The sequence below is a fragment of the Cervus canadensis genome, chromosome 25 (assembly GCF_019320065.1).
Source record: "Cervus canadensis isolate Bull #8, Minnesota chromosome 25, ASM1932006v1, whole genome shotgun sequence".
Taxonomy (NCBI): domain Eukaryota; kingdom Metazoa; phylum Chordata; class Mammalia; order Artiodactyla; family Cervidae; genus Cervus; species Cervus canadensis.
Window position 1 is genome coordinate 12,180,814 of NC_057410.1, and position 27,102 is coordinate 12,207,915.

The 27,102-nt window shown below is 35.8% G+C and overlaps 1 protein-coding gene and 1 non-coding gene across 3 annotated transcripts in view; both read left to right on the plus strand.

Annotated features, from left to right (window-relative positions):
• Window positions 1–27,102, plus strand: part of NUP107 (nucleoporin 107) — a 49,815-nt gene that overhangs the window by 16,223 nt on the left and 6,490 nt on the right. For both annotated transcript variants that reach the window (XM_043446755.1, XM_043446756.1), the window contains 19 exons: window positions 2,133–2,181; window positions 8,227–8,298; window positions 8,699–8,787; window positions 10,969–11,047; window positions 12,558–12,671; window positions 15,101–15,191; window positions 15,332–15,408; window positions 17,289–17,348; window positions 18,116–18,261; window positions 18,388–18,436; window positions 22,029–22,098; window positions 22,410–22,528; window positions 23,221–23,259; window positions 23,571–23,721; window positions 24,043–24,155; window positions 24,773–24,875; window positions 25,466–25,626; window positions 26,232–26,357; window positions 26,737–26,850. In XM_043446755.1, coding sequence (XP_043302690.1) covers window positions 2,133–2,181; window positions 8,227–8,298; window positions 8,699–8,787; window positions 10,969–11,047; window positions 12,558–12,671; window positions 15,101–15,191; window positions 15,332–15,408; window positions 17,289–17,348; window positions 18,116–18,261; window positions 18,388–18,436; window positions 22,029–22,098; window positions 22,410–22,528; window positions 23,221–23,259; window positions 23,571–23,721; window positions 24,043–24,155; window positions 24,773–24,875; window positions 25,466–25,626; window positions 26,232–26,357; window positions 26,737–26,850 — 1,822 coding nt within the window. The remainder of the gene's footprint in view (window positions 1–2,132; window positions 2,182–8,226; window positions 8,299–8,698; window positions 8,788–10,968; window positions 11,048–12,557; window positions 12,672–15,100; window positions 15,192–15,331; window positions 15,409–17,288; window positions 17,349–18,115; window positions 18,262–18,387; window positions 18,437–22,028; window positions 22,099–22,409; window positions 22,529–23,220; window positions 23,260–23,570; window positions 23,722–24,042; window positions 24,156–24,772; window positions 24,876–25,465; window positions 25,627–26,231; window positions 26,358–26,736; window positions 26,851–27,102) is intronic.
• Window positions 21,150–21,281, plus strand: LOC122427872. The gene has a single exon (XR_006265573.1). It is a non-coding gene; the product is annotated as a small nucleolar RNA SNORA38 (small nucleolar RNA).

Genomic DNA, 27,102 nt, shown 5'->3' on the forward strand with positions numbered 1-27,102 from the left:
CGTGACATTGTATAAGAGACAGGAATCAAGACCATCTCCAAGAAAAAGAAATGCAAAAAAGCAAAATGGCTATCTGAGGAGGCCTTACAAATAGCTGTGAAAAGAAGGGAAGCAAAAAGCAAAGGAGAAAAGGAAAGATATTCCCATCTGAATGCAGAGTTCCAAAGAATAACAAGGAGAGATAAGAAAGCCTTCCTCAGCGATCAGTGCAAAGAAATAGAGGAAAACAACAGAATGGGAAAGACTAGATATCTCTTCAAGAAAATTAGAGATACCAAGGGAACATTTCATGAAAAGATGGGCTTCATAAAGGACAGAAATGGTAGGGACCTAGCAGAAGCAGAAGATACTAAGAAGAGGTGGCAAGAATACACAGAAGAACTGTACAAAAAAATATCTTCATGACCCAGATAATCACAATGGTGTGATCACTTACCTAGAGCCAGACATCCTGGAATGTGAAGTCAAGTGGGTCTTAGAAAGCATCACTACGAACAAAGCTAGTGGAAGTGATGGAATTCCAGTTGAGCTATTTCAAATCATGAAAGGTGATGCTGTGAAAGTGCTGCACTCAATATGCCAGCAAATCTGGAAAACTCAGCAGTGGCCACAGGACTGGAAAAGGTCAGTGTTCATTCCAATCCCAAAGAATGGAAATGCCAAAGAATGCTCAAACTACCACACAATTGCACTCATCTCACACGCTAGTAAAGTAATGCTTAAAATTCTCCAAGCCAGGCTTCAGCAATACATGAACCCTGAACTTCCAGATGTTCAAGCTGGTTCTAGAAAAGGCAGAGGAACCAGAGATCAAATTGGCAACATCCGCTGGATCATCCTAAAAGCAAGAGAGTTCCAGAAAAACATCTATATCTGCTTTATTGACTATGTCAAAGCCTTTGACTGTGTGGATCACAACAAACTGGAAAATTCTGAAAGAGATGGGAATACCAGACCACCTGACCTGCCTCGTGAGAAACCTGTATGCAGGTCAGGAAGCAACAGTTAGAACTGGACATGGAACAACAGACTGGTTCCAAACAGGAAAAGGAGTACGTCAAGGCTGTATATTGTCACCCTGCTTATTTAACTTATATGCAGAGAACATCATGTGAAATGCTGGGCTGGAGGAAGCACAAGCTGGAATCAAGATTGGTGGGAGAAATATCAATAACCTCAGATATGCAGATGACACCACCCTTACGGGAGAAAGTGAAGAAGAACTGAAGAGCCTCTTAATGAAAGTGAAAGAGGAGAGTGAAAAAGTTGGCTTAAAGCTCAACATTCAGAAGAGTAAGATCATGGCATCTGGTCCCATCGCTTCATGGCAAATAGATGGGGAAACAGTGGAAGCAGTGGCTGACTTTATTTTTTTGGGCTCCAAAATCAGTGCAGATGGTGATTGCAGCCATGAAATTAAAAGATGCTTACTCCTTGGAAGGAAAGTTATGACCAACCTAGACAGCATATTAAAAAGCAGAGACATTACTTTTCCAACAAAAGTCCATCTAGTCGAGGCTATGGTTTTTCCAGTGGTCATGTATGGATGTGGGAGCTGGATTATAAAGAAAGCTGAGTGCCAAAGAATTGATGCTTTTGAAGTGTGGTGTTGGAGAAAACTCTTGAGAGTCCCTTGGACTGCAAGGAGATCCAACCAGTCCATCCTAAAGGAGCTCAGTCCTGGGTGTTCATTGGAAGGACTGATATTGAAGGTGAAACTTCAATACTTTGGCCACATGATGAGAAGAGCTGACTCATTTCAGAAGACCCTGATGCTGAGAAAGATTGAGGGTAGGAGGAGAAGGGGACGATAGAGGATGAGATGGTTGTATGGCATCACCGACTTGATGGACGTGGGTTTGGGTGGACTCCAGGAGTTGGTGATGGACAGGGAGGCCTGGCATGCTGCGGTTCATGGGGACGCAAACAGTCGGACACAACTGAGCTACTGAACTGACCTGATTTTTGTCAATATTAGAGTCACAAGGCATTTACTACTTGATTCTTGTTTTTAAAGCATGTTGGCTGAGTTACCCCAGATGGAATGCAGGTTTGTGCATGTATTAGCTTAATGGTGATTTCATTTACTCTTGTGAAATAAGGCATTTTCATTTTGTGTTGTTTTCCCCCAGAGACCGAATACAGTCTGCATTAGAAGATGAAAGTATGTTTGCAATTACTGTAAGTTTTATATTGTTTTTTCCTTTATAAATGCTTAAAAATTTAAATGGTTTTAATAGTAGAATTTGATTTTTGACCCTCCATCTAGAGTTTCTCCATTTTTAAAATTTTAGAAGTAAATAAAAGATACAGTAAGCAAAACTGAGGTACACTGTAGAGTGAAAGGTGTAAGTTCTGTTTTAGCCTTCGTACTGTTCAATCTAACAATTTAGTATGTATCCTACCAGACATTTTCTGTGCATCTTTATACATATATATATATATATATACACACAGAAGTTTTATGGGTGTTTTTTAAGATCAACTTGAGAATGTCATTTTGAATATTTAGTTAAACCTTGGGAGGAGCAATCACAGTGTTCTAAAAATGCCTTCCTTCAGACAAAGGACCCTCTAAGACAGTGAAGGGTGTGTTTCACTGAACTTGAAGCATTGAATTTCTAGGAAATTTGAAGGAGTTGTCCCTTAGGCCATTCAGCAGAAGCTTTTTTTTAGTGCAGTTTGGGTAGGGTGTTGCAGTGACTTGGTCCCTAGTAAAGGTATTAGTTGTTGTTCAGTTGCCAAGTCGTGTCTGACTCTTTTCAATCCCATGGACTGCAGCAAGCCAGGTATTAGTCACGTTGTTAAATTATGCAGACGTGTCTGCAGTGCTGAATGTATTTTGTCCTCTCCTAGAGACTCCAAGCAGAGAGAAGATAGAGCTTGAAGGGAATGAGTCACCTGACTCTCTCTCATTCTGTAAATCATCTTCTCATAGTTTTCTTCACCTCCCAGCAGACCTGTGGGAACCTAGCCACTTTGCCCCCCTTCAGAAGTCAGCGCTTTCTACAGCTTGCTCTTGAACAACATGGGTCCACTTAATATGCACATTTCTTTTTTCCCACTAAACCCATACTACAGTATTACGCCATCTGCAGTTGGTTGAATTCTCAGGTGCAGAACTTCCAATACAAAGGAACCGGCAGTATAGAGAACCAACTGTAAAATTATATTTGGATTTTCGAGTACAAGGAGGCTAGATAACCCTGACTAACCCTTGCATTGTTCCAGGGTCAAATGTATTTCTTTTTTTCTTTTAAAGCAAAATAATTTTCAAGTACCATAAGTCCAACCTGTCAAAAGTCAAACCCACTCTTATTTTTCAGTGGATAACACCATGACCAATGAACATTCCCTAAGCCAGCACTTATCAAACTTTGTTGTGCACATCAGCCACCTGGGGATCTTGTTAACGTGCAGATTCTGACTAGGTAGGTCTGGGATGGGCCTGCGAGTCTGCATTTTTAACAAGCTCCCAGATGGTGCTGGTGTAGTTGGTCTGTAAACTGCACTTTGAGTAGCCAGGGTCCAGACTGATGTCTGCCTTGTCTCAGAAACAACTGCACATTGCATATCAGACTTTGCTGACTCTGTCTCCTGTTGCAGTTCTGATCTCTCATCTTGTTTCTGTTGCCACCACTTAAGCCAAAACTTCCATCATTTTTCGTAGGAATTATGGCAGTAACATTTGTCTAGTCTCCCTGGCTTTCGTTTGGCAGGGATAGTTTGGGTGGGGGGAGGGGGGGTTCTCTTTTTTTTGTTGTTTTTTACCATATAGTATACTCTCATTTATACATTATACTGAGAGTTTTTATTTTTTTAATTTAAATTTTTTAAAAAAAAATTTATTATATTTTTGGCTGCCCTGGGTCTTCATTGCTCTGTGCGGGCTCTCTAGTTTCGGTGAGCAGGCTTCTCACTGTGGTCACTTTTCTTGTTGAGACACGCAGGTTCTGAGTGCATGGGCTTCAGTAGTTGTAGTCCGCAGGCTCATTAGTGGCTGCTCAGGGTCTTAGTTTCTCTGTGGCATGTGGAATCTTCCTGGATTCAACCTGTGTCCCCTGCATTGGCGGGCGGATTCTCACCTCCCAGGAGAGTCCACTGAGAGTTGTTATTATTCATCATTATTTTTTAGTTTTTTTCATGTCAATTCATATAAGTTTACCTTATTTTTTCATAGTACGCTAAAGTATAAATGTACCATAATTTTTTTCAGACATTCTGCTGGACATACTTAAATTGTTCCCAGTATTTTTATTATAGTAATTAGTGCATTGAACATTCACACTTACCTACATATTCAAGGATCTCCTGTATTTCTGGAAGTGAAATCGTTGGGACAGAGTTTGAGAGATTGTTGTGTTGGCTTCCCAATGAAATGTACTAGTTCACACAGTCCTTGTACAAGAACATGTTTGCTCTGCTATCTGTCGTTTGATTTTGCCGGTTGGAGGGGAGTACCTCATTTTAATATGCACACCATTAATCATTAATAAGATGGAGTGTTTTCATTCTTAAGTATTTATATTGTATGAATTCTATTCTTTGCTCACTTGTCTGTCCATTATTTTCTTTTTCTTTCCTCAACATGGTAAAGATAGTCTTTATGTCATTTGTCTTTCACCTTTGTTTCAGGGGTCTTTGTCAAGCAGGCATTTACATCTTTAACTGATCAACATCCGTCATGCTTTCCTTTATCATTCCTTTATCATTTCCTTTATCATTTATTAAGGAAGGCCTTTCTTACCCATGTGAAATTATTCTCAATGTTTTCTTCTACATGTAGGCTTTTTTTCTTATACAATAAGTTAATTTATCTGGATTGTTTGTGAAGGGAGCAAGAGATTTATCTTTTTCCCAATGGACGTCCATTTATCCTGACATCCTTTATCATATTTATGAAAGTGCAAGTCGCTCATTTGTGTCTGACTCTTTGTGACCCCATGGTCTGTACAGTCCATGGAATTCTCTAGGCTAGAATACTGGAGTGGGTAGCTGTTCCCTTCTCCAGAAGATCTTCCCAGTCCTGGATCAAACCCAGATCTCCTGTGTTGCAGGTGGATTCTTTACCAGCTGAGCCATCAGGGAAGCCCAAGAATACTGGAGTGGGTAGCGTATCCCTTCTCCAGGGGATCTTCCCAACCCAGGAATCGAACTGGGGTCTCCTGCATTGCAGGTAGATTCTTTACCAGCTGAGCTACCAGGGAAGCCGTATCATGTTTATACATAGATCTTTTTTGTTTTGATTGCTTTATTTGAAAACCAGTACTACACAACTGAGTCACTCTAGCTCAGGAGTTTTGATATTTTGTAGGGTAAGTCTTCTCTTCATGTTAAAAACACGTGGGAGTTATTTTTGCATACATTTTCCCAGATGAACTTTATCATTTCCTTTTTTAAGAGTCCTTTTGGGAAATTTTTTGAAATAATACTGAATCTGTATATTAATTTGGGAAGACCTGACATCTTTACTATGTTGGATTTTTGTATTCATGAATATGGCATCTCTAATTATTTAGATCTTTTATAGATTATATAGATTTGTCCTCTTCATAAAAGTCATTTATAAAGGATTTACATTAATCCTGTTGAGAATGTTCCTTTCCTATTACATTTTCTAATTAATTATCACTGCCAAATAATGATTTACATGTAAAGCTCATATTTGACCATCTTTTGGACCTCATTAGCTCCAGTAAGTTTTAAATTTGATTTTATTGGGTTTTCCCTGTTGGCAGAAATCATCTACTAATAATTTCTTTTAATCCTTCTACTCTGTTATATTTTTCAGGAACGTTTTACTCTTTATTTTTATTTTTTAGTTTTGTTTGACTGTGCTGGGTCTTCCTTTCTGTGTGCGGGCTTTCTCTGGTTGCAGTGAGCGAGGGCTACTCTTGGTTGCATTGCCTGGGCTTCTCATTGCTGTGGCTTCTTTTGTTGTGGAGCACGGGCTGTAGGCGACTGGGCTTCAGTAGTTGGGGTACACAGGCTCAGTGGTTGCAGCCTGGGAGCTCTAGCACTCAAGCTTAATAGTTGTGGCACATGGGCTTAGTTGCTCCACAGCGTGTGGAATCTTCCTGGACCAGGGATCAAACCCATGTCCCCTGCATTCTCAGGAAGATTCCTATCCCCTGTACCACCAAGGAAGTTCATAGTCTGTTCCTCTTACTTGCCTTATATCATGCATTGAGAAATCCCTGGCCTTATATCATGGACTAAGAATTCCCTTACAGTTATATCAGTGATAGCAGGTATTCCTCTCTGGTACTTGACTTTTGATAAGAATGATTTTGTTTTTAGTGAAGAATAAGAATTTTTTTTTCTCCTAACTAGCTAAGAGTTGCAGTCAGATGCTTTTTATCTTCTGTAGACACCTGTTTTAAATTTGTTTTATTTCTGGCTGCACTGGGTCTTCTCTAGTTGCAGCGCATGGTCTCTAAAGTTCGTGGGCTTAGTTTTCCATGGCATGTGGAATCTTCCCAGACCAGGGATCAAACCTGTGTCCCTTGCATTGGCAGGTGGATTCTACCTACTGGACCACCAGGGAAGTCCTATAGATAACTGTTTTAATTTATTAGCATAATGGTTTGCATTAATAGTTCTCCTAATGTTCAAACTATCCTGAAACTTTGAGTCATGATATATTCTTAAATGTGCCACTAAATTTTATTAGCTGATTTTTTTTAGAAGTTTCCCAAATATATTTTCTTTTTCAGTGACTTTTTCTTATCTAGTTCTAGTGCCTAGAATTGTGCCAGCTCTGCACATCTTCCGTCTTTGTGTGTGTGCGTGTGTGTGTGTGTGTGCGCGCGCGCGCGCATGCGTGTGCTTTGTTTGAATATTATAGTAATTAACCTGTTCTTTGCATCCTTGGTAAAAATATGCCTTTAAAACCGTAAAGACCAGGTGCTCTTTTAGGGTTTAATTGTTTTTGCGTTCGCATTACAAAAAGTAACTTATGTTTAAAACAACTATGAATAGTCAAAAAAAAAGAAAAGAAGAAAAAAAAAGGAGAGATACTTTTATTTTATAATAAATTATTTCAACCATGTTTGTTAACTTTTTCACTTAAGATATTTCAAAATATTTTTTCAATCTTTTATTTATTCTGCAAATACTTATTTTATTCCCAGCCAATGAGATGCACATCTTGGAAGATTATTTATCTTATATTTGGCTATTTATTGAACTCACTTATACATTTTAATAGTTTTTTGTTGATTATCATGGTATTCTAGGTAAGCATTCCTGTTAATCTCCAAATAGTGATGGCTGTGACTCTTTTTCCATATTTTTAACTACTTAGTGCTTTTTCTGGTTTTATGTATTAGCTAGAACTATCACAGTAAATTTGAATAATTAGAGCAATTCTTATTTTTTCCATCCTCTAAAAGGATTGTCTCTCTTTATAGTTAAGTATATTTGCTATAGGCTTCAACTATTAATAGATACTCCATTACATTGGCAAAATATTCTTTTATTTCTAACTTATGAGGGTATTTTTATCCAATGACATTTTGGCATCTATCAAGATCTCCTGGAGAAGGGAATGTCTACCGACTCCAGTATTCTTGCCTGGAAAATCCCATGGACAGGAGCCTGGAGGGTTACTGTCCATGGCGTCATAAGCAGTTGGACACGGCTGAGCACACATACATGTTCGCAAGTTTCATGTGTTTCTCTTTTCCTTGAACCATGAATAAGATGAATTAATTAATAGATTTGGTCATTGTGTGTTATCCTTTTACTGTATTGCTTGATATAACTTGTTAATATTTATTTCAAGTTGTCTAAGTCAGTCTTTAGAACCTTGGATTGTTTTTAAGTTTTATCATCTGTCAACTTCTGTGTAGAATGAAAAGATTTAAAAATTGTTAAATGTTAATTTCCTAATATGCCTCATGACTGCATCCTGCCCTTTACTATGAATTGTTTCATTTTGCTTTACATTTTATTGTTCTCTAAAACAACATCTCTGGAGAAACAGAACTTAAAAATTTTAAGTGTAACCAAGAATTAAAATATCAAGTAAGAGTAGCTGCTCATTGATCTAGCAGTTTGAAATTTATTTATAAAAAATTTTCAAAGGTGGATATACAGATTTGCTGTCTTAAAATAGTTATGGGTGATGCAATATACTTATTTCAGATTCTCTTTTACCATTCTGTTGAGATAATGTTCCTTGAGTATCTTCTTTTCTTTTTTTCCATCAAATTTTTTAAATAGGCTCTTAATGCCAGTGAAAAAGCAGTTGTGGAAGCATTGTTTCAGAGAGATTCACTTGTCCGACAAAGTCAGGTATGACTAGAGTTTTTACATTTTGGGGTTGAAATATGGAGAAAAGGTAAATGACATTTAAAAAATGAAGTTTTTTAGGTTTGAAACTTTTTCCTTAAATTTTTTTCTTTTTCATCTTTTAATTTATAATTATAAGGAAGTAAGCACCTTGTTTTTTAGGTTTCAAATAATAGCCCTAGCATTTACAGGAATAGTCTGTTAACTGTATTCTTCTAGAAAATTTATTTTGCCATAATATTTATACATCTTTAAAAAGTAAAAATAGTGGTAGAAAAAATTGTTACTTGGTGTTTTTTGAATTAGAAAACTTTTTTTTTTTTTATTGTAGGAGTAGTACTACTTAAAATAAAATCCTTAACAAAATTTATAGTTAATGCTCTTTTTTTACCCCCTTCCCTAGCTGGTGGTAGATTGGTTAGAAAGCATTGCCAAAGATGAAATTGGAGATTTTTCCGATAATATTGAATTTTATGCAAAATCAGTATATTGGTAAGTCACTAAACTTTTATTCCTGAAGTCACTTAATGTTGATTTTGTTGATTCATCTTTCAACAAACACTGATTCACTTCTTGCTAAATTCGGTCTGTGAGCAAAACAGATAAAAGCCCTGCCTTTATGGGATTTATAATTGTGTAAGACAGCAAATAAATATATCCTGTTAGGTGTTAATGGCTTTGAAAGAAAAAGGAATCAAGAGTTGATGGATAGAGGATAATAATGGGAGTTACTTTAAGTAGAAGAGGTGACTGAGGAAAGCCTCTCTGGGGAAATAAGGTTACAGGTAGTAAGAGTGAGAGGCTTTTAAGAAATAAAGGAGGTCAGGCATGCAAAACGTGAGTGACAAGTGCTCTGGGCAAAAGCAGGAACTGCAGAGACTTTGAGAAGGTAAAGTATTTGCACATGAAGGCCAGCGTGAACACAGCAAAGAAAAAGAGCAGTAGTTAATGAGATTGAAGAGAGCCAGCTAGTATAGGACTTTGACACTCAGCCGAGCTAAAGGTTTGGAACTTTATCCTAAATGTGATAGGAAGCCTCAAGAATAAAAGAATGACATGATCATGTTATCAAGCACTCACTTTGTTATATTTTCTAAATAATCATAGTTTGAGCATCAAGAAAATTCTACTGTGTTTCTAGCTACTTATGTGTGTGTTTTTTCCCCCTTTTCCCTATATTCTTCAATGCTTCTAATTTATTGTTAAAACCTTGGAACCAGAAAGCAACCCCCAGGTTAAAGGGACAATTTAAGAGTTAAAGAAAAAGTTCACTAAATGGGAAGGAACTCAAAAAAGAGAGGATATATGTCCACGTATAGCTGATTTACTTTACTGTACAGCAGAAACTCAATATTGTAAAGCAACTATGCACCAATGAAAAATAATATAAAAAAGAGAAACATTTAGTTTGCCTTTGAATTCAGTAACGTGTGTAAAGTCTGCAAATCAACTTTTTTTCTGCTTAACTAGAAAATTAATGCTACCAAATATATATTTTTAAAAAAATCTTAAATCTTGATTAGTGTTGATTTTTCTGAAGGAAATTTCAATTTTCAGAAAAATTTTTAAAATGCTTGTTTAACTATGTGGCATGTGGAATCTAGTTCCATGACCAGGGATCAAACCCACCCCTGCATTGAGAGTGTGGAGTCTTAGCCACTGGGCCACCAGAGAAGCACCGGAAAAAATTTTTTTTTAAAATATCTGTTAAGATTTTTGCAAGTTTTTACCTGTTGGTCTCCTTTTTTTTTTTTTTTTTTCCAATCAATAAAAGAGAGTAGAGAATCCTAAAACAAAGCCATACATATATGGTCATTTGATTTTTAATAAGGCATGGAAGCAACCCAGGATGGAAAGAAATGTTCTCTGAACAAACCATACAGAGAAAACTGCGTGTCTGTGTGAACAGAGATTAGCCTTGATACCTCCCTTGCATGCTAAGTCGCTTCAGTCGTGTCTGACTGTGACCCTCTGGACTGCAGCCTGCCAGGCTGCTCTGTCCATGGCATTCTCCAGGCAAGAATATGGGAGTGGGTTGTCGTGCCCTCTTCCAGGACATCTTCCTGACCCAAGGATTGAACCTGCATCTGTTAGGTCTAACCTGCATTGCCAGGTGGGTTCTTTACCACTAGTACCACCTGGGAAGCCCCCCTTGCACTGTACCGAATAGTTAATTCAAGATGGATCATAATCCCAGTTGTAAAAGCTAAAACCTAAAGCTTTTTAGAGGAAAATATAAGAGGACATTTTTGTGACTTGGAGAATAAGTGATTGTCATAGAAAACAATAATAGGGAAAGAGTGATTTGACTTTACCAAAATTAAAAATTCTTATTAAAAGATATAATTGAGAAAATGAATTGGTGGCAAGCCACAGACTGGAAGAAACATAAAGAACCTGTAGTTCATAAAGAACTCCAACTTGTAACAAAGAGATAACCCAATAAAAAAGACAAAGATCTGAAGAGATACCTTACAAAAGCGGATAAATAAATGGTCAATAAGTCATGAAAAAATGTTCAACATCATTAGTTGTCTGAACTAAAATGCCCTTTAGTGTTTAGTGTTTTGCATGTTTTTTCTGAGTTGGTACTCTTGTTGTGACTTGACTTGATTCTTTCAGTAGACCTATACAAATTGTTCTCCTAAAAAGAAGTTGTACATACATTTTCAGGGAAAATACTCTGCATACCTTGAAACAGCGGCAACTATCTTCTTATATAGGAAGTGTCCGTCCTCTTGTCACTGAATTGGTAAGTGTTCTTTGAAATGAAAGTTGCCCTCAAAGTTAAGTGATTTTCTTAAAGACTGAAAATTTTCTTCTCTTGAATCCTTGTTTTAGATTTCTGAAGGACTGCATATACTGTTTAAATCTTAAGAAGTACTAAGTTGCATTTGAATTTAATGGCATGTATTGAGCCCATCTGTGGCCTATGGATTGTAAATTGTAAAAGAGAGTCTAGAAAGTATTTCTGATTTGCCAGCATTAAAACAAATTAATTTTGACCTTATAGTAAGGTTTAACTCTTTAATTATAAGATGGTGACCTGTGAAGGTTCTTCTGTGTAGAAAGCAGGAAGAGAAAATAAAGCTTTGTGAATTAGCTTGAGGTTGGAAAAAAGTGATTCTAGGATATGAGTAATGGGAGTAACAGTGGGTTTGAAAAAAATGAGAGTCTAATAACTGTAGAAATGACAAAACAGCTTTGTGATAGGTGGAGGCATATGAACTGGAAGTTTATAGTGAAGAGTGAGAGAAGTAAGTAAGAACTGAAAAAATGGGTAAAACTCTATTTCGTAACAGAAGTGCGTTTTGATGAAAATTATTTGGAAACCACTGACAGTGCTTATAATAAATTGTAGCAAAATTATCCCACAACAAACAACTAAAAATCATTTATCCTTAACTTCTGGAAAGTGATTTCCTTTTGTCAGAAAGAAACCATCTTCCAAAATCGAATGATTATATCTGCAAAAATATTTGTGGAACTAGCCAGTTGGCCTGTTGTGCATCCCATTTTTTGAACTGATACTCATATTACTCAGTAACATTTGGAATAAGAATTACTTCCTCCTTTAAGTCATATTAAAGTAGCTTTTCATCTGAAATTCATCATGTAGATCATGTGTGTTCTTTGCCTCAGAAGTGAGGCCAGTGTTATCCCTAGTGTTTAAAAGCACATTTGTTTCTATTCGTGAAAGGTAGTTAGGAATAACTGTTGGAGGGTAGAGGTATTTATCAGAAATCTATTTTAAAATTTCTTTTGTTGGACATGGGTTTATTTTTATGTAGTTTCAATCCCATACTGGGCTCTCTTCTCGTACATTCTCAGAAAGAACCAGCTATGCACCTTTGCCTGCAGTCATTGCCTGCATTGTGATTCTTGGAGTTTCTCTGCTCATTCTCCATCTAGGCCTAATTCTACTTAGGATTAACTTGGCCACATAGTTGCTACAGCAGGGTAGAACTCAAGTCTACTTAAATTATGAGTAGAATTTCTAGAGTTTCTGGGCTGGGCTAGTGATATCTCTGCCTTGCCTTGACTGAGGCATGCAGCTTTGTGGACCAGTGGAGTCTGTTTTGAATGGGCAGCAGACAATTATGTCTATTTGGAACACTTACGACTTTTTCATTCCCTTTGTTACCTAATTAAATTAAATTAGTTTATTTCAGTATATAAACTCAGACGTTTATCATGTCTCAATGATGTTTAAATTATATATGCATATAAAGAATTTATAGTTGATTGATTAATTTTTGTAGGACCCTGATGCTCCTATAAGACAGAAGATGCCACTTGATGATCTGGATAGAGAAGATGAAGTCAGATTACTCAAATATCTTTTCACTCTAATTCGTGCTGGAATGACCGAAGAGGTAAATGATACATACCCTGCTTGTCCTATGTCAAAAAGTCAGAGACTAAGTTAGAAGGGATTTTTGTGACAACTTAGTATACTTCCTCAATGCATTCATGTTTTTCACGGTATTTCTGGGTCTAACGCCTAACATTTTCAGTGATAAAGAACACATTATTTCAGAAAGCAGTGCACTTTAGTTTGCATATCTCTGGTAGAAAATTCTTTATAAGAAGTCAAGCTTTGGCTTCCCATGTTAGTACTTCGTACTCTAGGCATAGCCTCATTATTTCTAGTTTGGATTTTTAAGAGTTAAGAATAAATCTGACTCTGATTGCTCTTCTAGTTGACCCTGTGTAGCATTTGAAGACTATGGTGCCCTCAAACTTCTTCCTTTTAACTTCACCTCTTTAAAATGTAACCTCCTTTGTGACAGTTAAGATTTTGCATGTAGGATGTGAAGTATCTAATAACACAGCTTACTGAATGGTTTTGTGAATCCTTTAAATGAGATAGTCTGATGCATAGGTGCTTCAAGCATCAAATATTATGTTGTACCTGTTTTGCTGCACTCTAGATGATGTTCTTTAGATAGAAATATGTTAGTTCAAAGTGTTGTTTGTTCTTCTCTGTTACATACCACCAGCATATATTAAATAATTTCTTATAGTAGTAACCCTTGGATTATTAAACATCATTCTTATTTTTTAATTAAGAAAAGAAGCAACATATATTCATTTATTCAGAAAATATTTAAGGCCCAGCCACTGTGCCAAGTTACGTGCAGGATATTAGGAGTCACAATGGCAAACGAGATGTATTTTTGACAACAGAAAACAAAAATATAATCACATTACTGAGAGGCTTGAAAAACAAAAACTTTTAAGGACCTACTACTTTTGCATAATCACAGATAGTGAGGTTTTGAATAAAAATTTACTTATAACCCTTTTTCTTTTTTACCTGTTTTTAACATAATTGTAAACATAGTACACCTCCAGGTATTTTTTTTTTTAATCTTTATGGAGATATAATTCAAATACTGTACTGTTCATCCACTTCAAGTGACTAACTCAGTAGTTTTTTGGTATATTGCATTATTGATTTTTTCATTATGATAAAAGATATATAACAAAATGTGTCATTTTGACCATTTTCAAATGTTGATTTCAGTGGTGTTCAGTACTTTCATAGTGTTGTGCAATCATTACCACTGTTTGTTTCTAAAACTTTTTTGTCACTCCAAACAGAAACTCTATAATCATTATGCAATAATTTCCCATTCTCCCTTTCCCTCAGTATTTGGTAACCCAATCTACTTTCTGTCTCTGTGAATCTGCCTATTCTAGCTATGACATAAGTGGAATCATATAATTGTTGCTCATTTGTGTCTAGCTAATTTCACTTAGACAAATGTTTTTAAGATTCTGTGTTCAGATTTTGTCCTGCCTTTTTTTAGATAACATATCAAATATTTAAAAAATATTTTTCCTTGTTGCTACATTGTAGCTTTAATTATAGCTTTTATAACTTTTATGAGCCATAAATTCAAAATATGTTTGGAGTATGATGCATTTTAACTGGTTGTAGTAATGAGATTCTGTAGGTTCAAATGACAGAAACCTAACTCAGATTACTTACAAGCAGGGAATTGATTGGTTCCTAGAACAGAGAAGTGTAGAGGGTTATATCTGGCAGGATCTAGGGACTCAAAAGATGTCACTAGATAATGTCCAGGCTCTTGACTCTGCTGTCCTCTCAGTGACTTCATTCTTAAGAAGCCATTTGTGTCTTCTCCATCCTTGTATCTTCCTGCAAGTGAGCAACCCCACCCAGCAAAAGGAGTGTCTCTATCCCAGTATCTCTGGCAATAGTCCTGGGAATGATTCTTGTTAGATCATATGCCTGATGGTTGAGTTCAGAGGTGGAATCATATGATCTACTCAAACCATGTGAACTAAATGGGGGAGAGATGGTTCCTGAAGAGACTCTGGACCAACAAGCAGGTGTCTTATCTCAGTGGTACATCAGGTGCCTCTGATTGGTCACATTTAACATAAAGGCATACCGTGTTTATGGCCTGAATGAGTAGAAGCACCCCTGTCATTATAGAGACTAACTGTTTTTACATAAATCAGGGGTCGTCAACCTTTTTAACCCATTTGTCTTTAGCAGAATTAAATGCTTGCGGGCACCATGAGCACCGAGTGGTGAGCCCAGAATCAAAGAGCAAAGGGATTATTAGGGAAAGGAAGATAGGGAGGGACCACAGAAGGACATGCATATGTGAAATGCTGTTACTAATTTGTCCACACCGTCCTTTGTGACATCTGTGCCGTAAGTTGTCTAATCTTTTGTGAAATCATTTATGTTTTTCTACAAAGCGCGTGTATTTCTTTGGTACTGCATTGGTTATATGGCCAACCGCTCTTTTTCTTGTTTCTAAAGGCACAGAGACTCTGCAAACGCTGTGGCCAGGCGTGGAGAGCTGCAACACTTGAAGGCTGGAAACTCTATCATGACCCCAATGTTAATGGAGGTATTTTAATAGATTTTATTCTGAGAGTTGGGATATATTTAACTCTAAATAGCAATTTTGTGAAGTATAGCTTTTGTTTTTAGAAATTGTTGAAGATTTCATTTTAAACTGTAAATTTTATTTCTTTTACTGTTTTATAGGAACAGAATTAGAACCTGTTGAAGGGAATCCATATAGATGCATTTGGAAAATAAGTTGTTGGAGAATGGCAGAAGATGTAAGATAAAATAAAATATTTACTGATACTGATTTTTACTTTTAATACACTGAAGGGCTGCTGAAAATGCTGTGGATATTTGAGTAGTTAAGAACTAAAGTTCCTGTTTTTCAGAACTTTCAATCAGACTGAAGAATAGGGTAGGCTTTACTAATCAGAGTTATTCAGACACTGAGTACCAAGAATTAAGCACTGGAATAAGGCAAAAATAAAAAAAAAAAAAAAAAAAGGAGTAGCAAATGAAGTCACAGAATAAGCACTGGGCTGGGTTCCCAAGAGAGAACTGAATCGATCTTTTAAAAATTTGAGTTGTTGGTCATGAAAAACAGAGGAGGGAATTCTAGATAGGATACCTAGGTTGGGAAAACTCAAGGGAAGGTAGGTCTATCAGGTTGGAGCAGAAGGCTCATGAAAGGAAATATTGTCAGTTCTGTTGTGACATGACCTATGCATTCCTAGCAGTCATTGCAGCAGGACAAATGGTGCAGAAAATCCAGAGCTTTGAGGGAAAATGGAGTTAAGAGCACAACACTCAAAAACCATCAGTAATACTTAAAAAGATAAAAACTTAATAAAAACCACACAGTTTCACTCTGTTACATAAACAGGAAATACATAAGCAACTGCAATAAATATGGCAGTTTACCTTAAAAAAGAACTGGAGTTTGCTTGTGATACTGGATATCAGAGGGTTGCAGCTTATGAGTTACTGAGAAGTGATAGAAAGAGGCTATCTGAAGTCAAACAAAATTGTAACAATTGATGCAAAAGGATTTAGTTTAACATACACCTGGAGAGCCCAGGGGGCTGGTAGATGTTTGAGGAGTCTCAGTTTTGTGTATTTCTTAAGTGGCTTGGTTCAGTTAGGTGTTGTTTCCTGTATTTGACCAGTGTTTCTTGTGGATAAAATTGTGCATAAAGAAATGGGAAGTTTGTATTATGTTCAAATTGTTCCTTGATAAATCAGTTGCATTGGAACAAATTCACATTTTCAAAACAAGCACTGTAGCAGAACTGACTGTAATGGGAAGATGATGAAAAACATTAAGAGCAGGCAGTGGTGGTTCTCAGACGTTGCTCCAAGGAATGGGCACTTTGTACCATAGAGAGTAGTGAACCCTCAAAACCTCGAGGGCCCGTGACAGCGGTGCTCTAAGGTTAGCATGGCAGTGGGAATAGGCTTAAAATTGAATGAACTGAAGACCGAGAAACCAGTTAGAAGCCATCAGGATTATTCAGACACAATAAGGGCCTGTCCTCCGTTAACATGGCGAGTAGAAAAGAAAGGAACGAGAAATGATCAGGACCAGAAACTGGAAATAGAAGGCAGAGGAAGACTCAATTATGTAGTGAGAGTCTCTGAAGTCTCTTGTTTGGATGATGAGAAAACAGGAAATCTCATTAATAGAATCCAAAAGTAAAATGGGATAATTTGGTGAAAATAATTGATTCTGCTTAGGAATTTGATGCAAACTGGCACATGACAGGCTCCAAGGGCCTTGTTTTGATGCTGTTCTTAGATTAGTATCAGGTAGTGTTAGGTATTTAGAAATTTTATAGGAGAAAACATCTATGTGGATTCTATCTGGAATAAAATTTGACTATAACATAGTCAAAGCATCCATTAGAGTTGAATCTGCTTTCACTCTGTATTTGAAATTTAGCTGTTTGACTTTTCTGGAAGATTTCAGCATTGACTACATCAAACTAAGGGATCCTTCCTCCTTAGTCCCCCAGTAGGTCTTTTACTAAAGTTTGGAGACTGTTCAGGAACAAATAAGTTCAGCTGAGAAGATACTGCAGAATTCCAGATTATGAAAAAAACTGACATACTGAGACAAAACAGTAGTCCAATTTTATTTATATTCATTGTATTTCAGGAGCTTTTTAATAGATATGAGAGAGCAATTTATGCAGCTCTAAGTGGGAATCTCAAGCAGGTATGCAATATATTTTAATAATTCTTTTTTCCTATGGAATTGAATCAACTGCATGAAATATTCTAATACAGTAATCATTTAAGCTTAAGCTAGTTTCTAAGAATAGCAATGATAGGATAATTATGAAATAGAGTGGTAACTTGAGCTACTTAATTTGATATATCCCATATACCAAATGATGTTTTAATCTGTGCAGACTTCAGTTTCTCAGAATTGTAAATATAATTACAACACACATTTATTTATAACTTTTGTTACCATAGCTTTATCCAGAAATGTACCACTAAGGCACAGTATGGCTGTTAGAATTGTCTCACATATGTGTGCTTCTCACAACTCCCTCTATCCCCTACATTTTATAGTTATTTTGAGGGATATTATCTTAATTAGTTGAAACACCATCTTATATCAGCATGGAAAATTGATGCTATGAGAGTCCAAACTTCTTAGAAGATGTGGCTTGAGGGATTTCCCTGATGGTCTGGTGGTTAAGACTCTGCGCTTCCACTATAGCAGCTACTGGTTCCATCCCACTGTTTCCATGTGGGAACTAAGATCCCACATGCTGCCCACTGGGCCCCTCCACCAAAAGAAGTTGTGGTTTGGGGAGAAGTTGGAGACACAGGGTTATTTGGTATGATAGATTATAATCCACATGTTTTATGTTGTTATAGTGATTTTATAGTTCATATCAAGAGGTTCAACTGCTTTTTCTTTTTTTTTTTGTTGCCTATGTCTGCATGTTTCTGTTTTGAAACGGGGTAAAGCTGCTTCCTGTCTGTGATACTTGGGAGGACACAGTGTGGGCCTACTTTAGGGTGATGGTGGACAGTCTGGTTGAACAGGAGATCAGGACATCAGTAATGACTCTGGATGAAACTGAAGAACTCCCTAGAGAGTATTTGGAAGCAAAGTGAGTCTATTGGTTAGTTTTTCATCATGAGGATTTGTAGCATGCTCTGAAGTTTTATTCTGTAGTCCTTGTTCATTTTATATATTAATGTTACTTTATCCATTTTCTTGATTTTTGTTTCAAAAGTTGGACCTTAGAAAAGGTTTTTGAAGAACTTCAAGCTACTGATAAAAAGGTAAATATTAATATTTTAGGATAATTGGAATCAGAAACTAAATGTTACATTGTTGTGTACTATAGCTGAAAGGCACAAAAGTATGTGGAATCTTGTTATATCCTCTCTTCCTTTCCTCACCACTTACTCAAGTAAGAGATATGCTTTAAAAGGAGGAAACTTAATTGCATATTTAAATGATACATCATTTCTGTTTATTTGGTTTAGAATTTATTTCATTGAAATACATGGCATGCATGTATGCTGGTTGATTGATTTCTTCTTGAAAAATTAAAATTGGAATGGAAAATGAACAAAACTTTATATCCCTAGATCTCAAAATAATCTAGTATTTTTTAAAGTAATATTCTTAAAACTTTTAAAAAATGACCTTAGTATATACTTGTAACAAAATAATCTAAAAATGTATTATATAAGAAAGACCTTTATAAAATTTCCTCCCAGCCTCTTTATGATTATTCTCATTCACTGGGATGATAAAATATGGATATGTATCCTTCATATCCTTCTCCATACTCTTACAAATATATGTAGATATTCCAATATAGGATTTTGTTTTTTTGAGTTTGTTTTTCGTGTCATTCTACCTATATTAGTTTATGGCTCCCTCCTTGGCACGCCCCCCTGCCCTGTTTAATGAGACTGTCTTTGAGTTAATGGATATAAATTTAATAACCTAGCTTATTATTTTTAATAGGTATATAATATTCTATAGAATGATATGTCCTTTTTTAATCATTCCCCTTTTGGTAATCATTTGGGTTACTTGTAGCATTGCAGTGAATGTTCTTGTTAGTGTTATTTTAATTCCCTGGTTGTAGCAATTAATTCATATTCCTACAAATAATTTATTAATATGACCATTTCCCTGCCTTCTCACTAGTCCCACATGTCATACTTTGTTTTTGCCAACCCATCAGATGAGGTAGGAAGTAGAAACTCACTGTTCTTCTCATATTTCCCCATCTATTCATAAGGCTGAGCAAGTTTTCCTGTGTTTATTGACCATTTTTGAATTTCCTATTTAGAACTTTCACTTATTTTTCTGTTGAATTTTATCTTTTCCTTTTTATTGTATAAGATCTCTTTATATAGTGGGAAAAAAAGTTAATACTTTCTCTATCAAATTTTTCTTTTTTTTAAATCAGTCTATTTTGGAGATTCTAGCAAATGAAAATAAAACAAATGAAAGTCATTTTATTTTCCAGCACATGAAAGTCACAGAATAGATACAAATCTAGAAAGAGGGGAACATTTACATATGATAAAAGTATAAATCTAGAAAATTGTGACTCAATAAGTTACTATAATTAAGAGAATTTTTAAAGTATCTAAATTCAAGATAAAGTTATGAAAAAATTATAGCCTTTTTGTACTTGTTACAGCTAGTAAGAAAAGGATTTCAGTTCAGTTCAGTCGCTCAGTCGTGTCCGACTCTTTGCGACCCCATGAACTGCAGCATGCCAGGCGTCCCTGTCCATCACCAACTGCCGGAGTCCACCCAAACCCATGTCCATTGAGTCGGTGATGCCATCCAACCATCTCATCCTCTGTCATCCCCTTCTCTTCCTGCCCTCAATCTTTCCCAGCATCAGGGTCTTTTCAAATGAGGCAGCTCTTTGCCATCATGTGGCCAGAGTATTGGAGTTTCAAGTTCAACATCAGTCCTTCAATGAACACCTGGGACTGATCTCCTTTAGGATGGACTGGTTGGATCTCCTTGCAGTCCAAGGGACACTCTCAAGAGTCTTCAACACCACAGTTCAAAAGCATCAATTCTTCGGCGCTCAGCTTTCTTTATAGTCCAACTCTCACATCCATACATGACTACTAGAAAAACCACGTGCTTCACCCAGTCCAGCGTTTCTCATGATGTACTTCTGCATATAAATTAAATAAGTAAGGTGACAATATACAGCCTTGATATACTCCTTTTCCTTACTGCTTGGAAGGAAAGTTATGACCAACCTAGACAGCATATTAAAAAGTAGAGGGTGGTGTCATCTGCATATCTGAGGTTATTGATATTTCTCCCTGCAATCTTGATTCCAGCTTGTGCTTCCTCCAGCCCAGCGTTTCTCATGATGTACTCTGCATATAGTTAAATATCCCCCAAAAGTCTCATTTAAATTACTGACCAAAACTGTAAGATGCCTAGGAATAAATAACCAAGGGTTTGAGTACTTCCATAAAAAAATCTATAGAATCTTATTGAAAGGCACAAATAAATAGATTTAGCACATTCCTGGATGAGATGATTTGTTGTTAATATCAGTCATTCCAAAGTTAATGTTGAAAGCTATTGCTCTGGGATACTATTTCTGAACAGGAAATTTCCAAGTAAAAGAGAAGTGAGAATAGAAATAAGATTAAGAAAAGAACAGTAGTTATGTTGTTCCTCAATAATGAAATCATATAAAGATTTAATAAAACAGAATGGAATTGGCACAGGAATAAATAGATCATCAGAACACAAAAGTCCGTATTAGATTCAGGTATACATGAGAACTTAATAAAGGACAGATGACCTTTCTTTCAAAGAAAGAGGGGTGGTTTATTTACATACATGTTGTGGACATAATTGATTTTCCATCTGAAATAAAACAAAGCTAGATCTCTGCCTCATGACATGCATTACAGTCAGCTCCAGGTGGAGTACATATTTAAAAATGAAAGACTGCTGGAAGAAAATTTAAACAAATGAAAATTAAAGCCCTCCTACAAAGGCGAGTCTATGGTTTCCTATCTTTTGGACACATAAGAATTGGAGGCAAGGAAATGTGGATTTGGAGAAATCTGGTACCAGCTTCCTTGGGGCAGGCTCAACATCAACTATCCCACATAGAAAAAAAAATTGACCAAAAATATAGGAATTATTTTCTTTAGAAAAAAATCTAACAGCAGGTTACTTGTAAATTTGTTCTACTCTGTGCCTAATCACTATTTTGATGGATTTTATTACTCTTAGTGCCATTTGCAGATGAATGCTTTCAAAAACCCAAAGAATGCTTTCAAAAACCACTGTTTATGTTGAAGGAAATCTTACAGCTTATTTTGCTTTGGTCACCTGTGCCCTTCTTTTCTGGTTTACCTTGGACTGTCAAGGAAAACAGTAAAATATATTAAAGATAAAAGTTTCATAACATTCACAGAGATTAAATGTTTTATCACAGTTCTCTGTTTCAAAAATAATGTTCAGCCTTGAGTCCCAATGACAGTATCTTTCTCATACTTGATTTAGGTTTCCTAATACCCTTCATTTCCAGCCTTTTCTTTGTATGCATGCGTGTCGTGTCTGACTCTGTGTCCCCGTGGACTGTAGCCTGCCAGGCTCCTCTGTCCCTGGGATTCTCCAGGCAAGAATACTGGAGTGGGTTGTCATGCCCTGCTCCAGGGGATCCTCCCGACCCAGGGATCGAACCCCTGTCTCCTGCGGCTCCTGCATTGCAGGGTGATTGTTTTACTGCTGAGCCACTGGGGAAGCCCTTTGTTTGTATATGTTCCTTCAACACTTCATGTTTTTAGCTTACCAATGAGTATATACTATAGAATGACCATAATAAATTTACAGAAAATATAAAACATTTTTCAGAGAGTTCTAGAAGAGAATCAAGAACATTATCATGTAGTTCAAAAATTCCTTATCCTGGGAGACATTGATGGTAAGATATATTTTATTTTACTTTGCTTGAGTTCTTTGGTTTTTTTAAGTAATTTTGTAAAAAGTTATCAAAACAGTGCATATAACTTAACCACATCTTATCATCTCTATAAATATCAACCTGACTGCAACTATATAATTTTTAGAAAATAAAGTTTGAATTTAATCCAGAGGCTGTTTTATGTGGTAGTTCATAACAATAAGACAGTGAATTGATAGAGTGCTATATGAATATAATAAATGTCCTTGGATAGTGTTTGTATCTCTTTTTTGATTTGTATCCATCTAAATCTTTGCTTTAATGACTTGTAGGTTTGATGGATGAATTTAGCAAATGGCTTTCTAAAAGCAGGAACAGTCTACCTGGACACCTCCTCCGCTTCATGACTCACCTCATTTTGTTTTTCCGCACTCTGGGACTACAGACCAAAGTAAATAAAAATGAGCTGTATACTCTTCTCTGCAAGGCTGACGCTTTATACACCTGTTGTCAGGAAAACATGCTACTTTCTGGTTTTTGTTTTCTAGAAATGGTGACCATAGTCTCACATTGTCACTCAGTGATAACTCACTGCAGATGACTCATTAGTATTCTAATCTGTGACTGCAGAATGCTGATGGCTACCTGGTTTGGAGACAGTTTATAACTTCAGTCCTCATCAGTACCCAACTCTGAATCAACCAGCTAAGCCAGCTGAACCAGACTGAAGTTTTCTGTGGGATTTTAAACCTTTGTTTTCTTTTTCTTCTGTCCTAAATGATTGGTAACATTTTGGGCAGAGTATGCATGGAAGGCAGAATGACATAGTAGTTGAAAGCTGGGGTTTTGGATTAAGAATCTTGGATTCACATTCTTACTCAGAAGCTTCTAGTGGTGTAAATCTGGGTAAATAAGACCTCTTTAAGTCTTACTTTCTTCTTCTGAAATGTGAACAATAATAGTAATTACCCACAAAGAGTTAGGGTAAGTTAATACAAGAAATTTGTTAAGCAGTTACCCCGGCATGTAGTTATTGCTCAGTGGTAAATACTAAAGTCATTATGGCAGGATTTTATTAGATATATTTGGTGGTACATATAAACAGCTGTATTTATAATTTAATTATATTTTTTTCCTATGAAGGAAGAAATTTCCATTGACGTTTTAAAGACATATATACAGGTAAACTCTGGTAAAACAGGTAAAATCAAATCCACAATTTGATTCTTTTTTTTCCTTTGACCATTTTAATGAAAACATAAGTCAGAATGATAGTATTTTAATATCTAGTGGCAGGAAGGTCATCAAAATGCATACCTTTTAATTATCATAAATACTTTCTTCTGGAATTTAAAATTAATCCTGTTTAGCTGTACAGCTCTGTATGCATCTCTCCTAAATATGTTTAAAATTTTGAATTGAACAGCGCTGCTGTTCCTAGAACTTGCTTTATTATTGACATATTAACATTTTGATCCTTTTCTATTTTTCAGCTTTTAATAAATGAGAAACATACAAATCTCATAGCATTTTATACCTGTCATTTGCCTCAAGACCTTGCTGTTGCCCAGTATGCATTATTTTTGGAAGGTGTTACAGAGTTTGAACAGCGCCACCATTGCCTCGAGCTGGCCAAAGAGGCAGGTAAAAATGAAAGGCTTCATCTGTTGGGCTCTGTAGGCAGATTATCATTTTGTCTTAGTAACATATATCCTTCTAGTTTTAAATCCTGTTTCTCTTGAGAGGAAAAGAAGGAATGAAGTTTTCAATGAAATTCTCTTTTGGAATGAAATAACTCATACTGTAACTTGTGTAAAATATCTTTTAATTGTGGCATTTTCTTTTATAATTTCTTTCATATTTTAAAAAATTGTTATCCCAGATTTACTAAATCATTGTGATTATTTAAAGAATATTAGTGTGAATGATTAATTCTTGTTTTTGTCCCTTCAAAAAATTCTTTAGATTTGGATATTGCAGCTATAACAAAAACTGTAGTTGAGAATATTCGAAAGAAAGATGATGGTGAATTCAGTCATCATGACCTGTCCCCAGCGCTGGATACGGGTACTACTGAGGTAATATGAGGGTAAAAGAGGTGTGCTATGTAACTCTGAATAATCCCTCATGTTATGCTCTTCTAAATGTCTACTTTAAAATACTCTGGCTTCTTTCTTTTTTTAAGAATTTTTCTTTGTCAGCCAAGTTATGAAAATTGGCAGCAAACTTAAGGTCTTGTGTAAGGAATTGCTTAGTAGTAGTGTTATGTTAAAGGAAGCTTCTTTAATAGTAAAAACCTGAGCATTGAATTTTTACTCATCGGATTATTCTAGATACTTGATCAGTTAACTAATTTTTATGTAGTTTACTTATTCCTTATTTTCAGAAAAGAATAGAAAGTTTTATCAAGGAAAGAAAAAGTTGTAGAATAGCACTTAAAGGAATCAGATAATTAAATTGGTGGCACATCAGATATATAATTCCAGACTGACAGTCCAGTAAGTTTTTTCTGTAATTTAATAGAGAGCTATTAAATGTGAAAATAAACCAAGGAAAGCTATTTTTTCTCATAATTTGTATAACCTGAAGGAAAATATTCATTAGTAGTACAGATGTAAGCCAATTCTATTAATGTGCAGAATATCTTAGGAAAAAAGCACAATTGACATTTCTTTTTTTCCAATGAAATGAATAGGAAGACCGATTAAAAATTGATGTAATTGACTGGTTGGTGTTCGACCCAGCACAGAGAGCAGAAGCACTAAAGCAAGGCAATGCGATAATGAGGAAATTCTTGGGTATGCTCTATTTTATATTCTTTTTTCCAAGTTTTTTTTTCTGTTCTTAAGCTTTGTTGTTCTTCTAACCCTTCCAGTAGGGTAAAGTACAAAATACCCACTCTTATGGCTGATATTGTGAAACAAAACATATTTAATAGTGACCTTTTATGTCCCACTCAATTTTATATATAATCTCAAGGTTTTGAAAAATGGAATTTTTTTTTAAGACATAGTATGTAAAAGTAGCTGCGGGATTTCCTGGTGGTCCAGTGTTTAAGACTCCATGTTCCATTGCAATGGATTTGGGTTCAGTCCCTGCTTGGGGAAGTAAGATCTGTCATGCTATGCAGTGCAGCCAAAAATTGAAATAAATAAATAATGAAAACAAAAGTAGCTACATTTAATTAATCCTTTATGTGACTGTCACACTGAAATAAGGAAACGCCCAGCCATTAGGTAGAAAGATCACCCAAACCTTTAACAGAAGTACCTTGGGACCGGAAATGGTTACAGATCGCTATGAAAGTTGCAAACTAATAATTTGACTCCTTTAGAAACCACTACACAAAAATCCATATATATTGAAAAACTGTATATCTTTTCCACAGCCTCAAAAAAGCACGAAGCTGCAAAAGAAGTATTTGTGAAAATTCCTCAGGATTCAATAGCAGAAATCTATAACCAGTGGGAGGAGCAAGGAATGGACAGCCCACTTCCTGCTGAAGATGATAATGCTATCCGAGAACATTTGTGCATCAGAGCTTACTTGGTGAGATTGTAGAGAAAACCATGAAGTGCCCTTCTTTATGATGACTTTCCTGATTCACTGTCAGACCTTAAACTACTTCTTTGAAAAGTGGTGACTGACTTACTATCTTACCTCCCTTGTGACTGTGGGATTCACTATCCCTAAGAACTTGGAAGTCCTGACCTTGTTTTCATGTGCATGAGCCTCTAATCATTGTTAACCAACACACAGTGTGTTTTCTTAAGATTCTTTGAATTCTTAACTCAACTTTAGCACTTCTGCTTTTGGCAACAACTGAAAAAAAAGCAAGATAATCTGTATTATGACTAAAATAACAGCATACTCATGCAAAATTCATTCAACAAATAATGAAGTGATTAGCTAGGTTTTAGGACTAAGTCTGAATTTCTTTCCTTCCCTCTGGAAGCTAATAGGCTCATCAAGGACACAGATAAGCATGTGAATATCACATATTCGTAATTTTTTTGTATAAAAAAGAAATATTGAACAATTTTATTTCTCACTACTGCAAAATTACTTCTAAGAACCAGATTTTTAAAAATTTTGTTGAACATATGTGAAAAGTTTTCATTTTTTCTATTTTCCTATTTTAATTTATATTTTAGGAAGCCCATGAAACCTTTAATGAGTGGTTTAAGCATATGAACTCAGCTCCACAAAAACCTACCTTGACAACTCAAGCAACTTTTACTGAGAAAGTGGCCCATGAACACAAAGAAAAGAAATATGAAGTAAGTTAAATGTAGATGAGACATGTCTCATTGCGTATCAAAAATACAAGTCATATATTTAAGGAGATCATTTCTTCAACCATTATATTCCTATTATAAGTGTTGATCTTCCTTATTACTGTTCTGCTTTGAAGAAAGAAATCTGTTTAGTTACCTTTTTGTAGATAATTAACCAAACATGAAATGTACCTTTAGGTGACAATAGTGTTCATTTACATGGTAAACATTTTAGTGTATTGAACTGCAGTCTGTTGATGTTTAGTTTATATTTGGCTTACTGAATGTCAGTTCTTTAGAATGATATTCCATATATGTACATCTCTGTACTTTGCAAATATATTACAGTCTATTATATATCTGCCTTATATCTGTTTTCCAGATGGATTATGGTATTTGGAAAGGGCATTTGGATGCCCTAACTGCTGATGTGAAGGAAAAAATGTACAATGTCTTGTTGTTTGTTGATGGAGGGTGGATGGTGGATGTTAGAGAGGTAAGCTCTGAGCATTGTTTATAGCTAAAAGCAAAATCAAACAAGCTACATGTTTTTTTTTAAAGTTCTTTCTCTGAATAGGAGCAGTTACAGCTCTTGTATAACCTTTGTACTATATTATAACTGAACATCCCATAATTTAAGTCTAACCTGAAATACTAGTTAGGGAATATATGAATGTCTGATTCCTGGGTAAACTGTTTCTCCATATTTAATATGTTCACTCAGTGTAGTAAAATCTAATTTTTTAAA